Raw genomic sequence first — 2,104 nt, 5'->3', positions numbered from 1 at the left:
GACAATAATATGCAGATAATCCCGAGCATTTTACACACCTGAATAAAGTTGGTATACTATTGTTGAGATTGCATCAAATATACCTGAACAGAACAGACCATAATAATATATTTCTAAATGAATATATGCACATAGTGAAGAGTGTTTTGATAGCAATGAGGAAGAATTACAGGATTCTATGCTACAAACTAACATATTAACAAAATATTATAAAATAAATTATATGAAATTCCATTCATTTGCAGACAAAACTATTTTCTTGCTTTTACATAATTAAGAATTTAAAAATTTATTTATTGAAACATAAGATTTAATTTCTAAACTATTTTAAGTATCATTTATATATTTGTGGTATAAATGACACTAAAAGTATATTATGTAAAGGTAATTGCAAAGTAATTGGGCTAGAAAACGTCAGGCAAATTAAAAACTTAATGGGATATAGGAAAATGTTTGTAGCATTAATGTTAGGACTTTCTTGTATGCAATGTGAGAATAAAAAAAAACAACCACTGCCAACTCACGATTACTGAAAATATCCACACCTGGTTGATTTTCATTAACTTCAGCTGCCCTGATAGCATCATCCAGTCTCTGATTAAACCATTCTTTGTATTCCCTATATTTAGCATCCCCATACTGCTTTATACGTGGATCTGTTTGTATTTGTCCATTTTTCATGTCTCTAATTTTTTTGCCTCACGTTTTCATATACTAAATATTTTTTGCATATTCTGATACTTACCAAGCTCCATCTTATCTGATAATGTTTCTTTAACTGATATAAGTGATTCACGAATATTTTTCCATCTCTCTTCATTAGGAAATATATTATCTAACCAGCTCATATCTGGCATAATTTCTTTCCATTGATCATATTTCTTTAAGGAAAAATAGTTTTATGAATATTGTGTGTGTGTGTGTATATAAAGAGCATTTATTTTTATTGCTGTTTTAATCACCTTCTGTAAAGTTACTCCACTACCAACTGCACCACCCAATAAAAGATATCGAACCTTTAATACCCCTCTTAAAACTCTTCCAATAAACATTGCATATCCACGTTTAGGATTTCCAAAATAACGTATATCTGGTGTTGCTAATAATGGTCTATAAACTTTGTTCATTTTACCTGATGTTAAATTTCTTGTACTAAATATGGGTACAGGATATCGTGTTGTCTTTGGAACTAGAACAATCCTGTCTCTGTAAAAAGAAACACTGAATATTTTTTGCTTAAGTACAAACATATGTGTATTTCAAATCAAGAAATACAAGAAAAATTAAAATAAAATGAAAAAAGAAAGATTACTAACGATGAAGTACTCAAGAAACAGAAATTCTGACAGTTTTATGAAAATGATTAGATATTAAAACATAACCTAAAAGTTGCGAAACTTGGCATATAAATAACGAAAGTACGTTATGAAATTTAACCCACATTACAGAGTTTTGTCAAACTTAAATCTTTTTTCATATACATCGACCTTACCCTATTTTACCACAAAAAATTTGTTTCATGATGCAGGACACTGTTCGAGCTTTGAGCTCAGGAAAATGATTATTAAAATATACTTTTCCAATTGGTTATATATATCATATATAAAATATCAAATTAATGATGTAAAACTCCTCTAAAATTCACATGAATCGAGACTATTATGTTAACATTTCATTCTTTCCGACTTCGACCTATTCTAACGATTCACACAGGCATTGTGAAAAAGAGACTGAAAGAGCACATGCGCGAAAATATGTGGCCATTTCTACTTGCCAATGATGTGGATTCGGCTATAAATTTCAACAAATGAAATTGTCAGCACAATAAAATAATCACGACATAATTAAGTTTTCTCGTTTCTGAAATCATATTATACTTATAATATACTTTATATTAATGAAATTTGTTCGTTAGACTAGAATAGAATAAACATTTGTCAGATGGAATAAAATCACGGATTTATACTGTTAGTATAATGTTAGACTTGAATTCGCGCTTTTTGAAGCTTAAATTTAACATTTAAAATCGGCCAATAGCATAAGGCACAATTTTTTTCAATTACCAGTTGTATTTAAGTGAATGTTACAAAAATTGTATGATTTG

General features: G+C 28.8%; 1 protein-coding gene across 2 annotated transcripts in view; it reads right to left on the bottom strand.

Annotated features, from left to right (window-relative positions):
- Positions 1 to 1,625, bottom strand: part of LOC108580313 (dynamin-like 120 kDa protein, mitochondrial) — a 5,337-nt gene extending 3,712 nt beyond the window's left edge. The window contains exons 1-5 of one of the 2 annotated variants that reach the window (XM_017944038.1): positions 1,493 to 1,625; positions 963 to 1,206; positions 746 to 881; positions 525 to 656; positions 39 to 83 (exon numbers count right to left, since the gene is read on the bottom strand). In XM_017944038.1, the coding sequence (XP_017799527.1) occupies positions 39 to 83; positions 525 to 656; positions 746 to 881; positions 963 to 1,206; positions 1,493 to 1,521 (586 nt within the window). In that variant the 5' untranslated portion in view covers positions 1,522 to 1,625. The remainder of the gene's footprint in view (positions 1 to 38; positions 84 to 524; positions 657 to 745; positions 882 to 962; positions 1,207 to 1,492) is intronic. The other variant, XM_017944039.1, reaches the window with a different exon arrangement.
- Between the last annotated feature and the right edge of the window lie 479 nt (positions 1,626 to 2,104).

Source organism: Habropoda laboriosa, unplaced genomic scaffold (genome assembly GCF_001263275.1).
Source record: "Habropoda laboriosa isolate 0110345459 unplaced genomic scaffold, ASM126327v1 scaffold9, whole genome shotgun sequence".
Taxonomy (NCBI): Eukaryota; Metazoa; Arthropoda; class Insecta; order Hymenoptera; family Apidae; genus Habropoda; species Habropoda laboriosa.
This window is presented reverse-complemented; position numbering and strand designations above follow the sequence as displayed.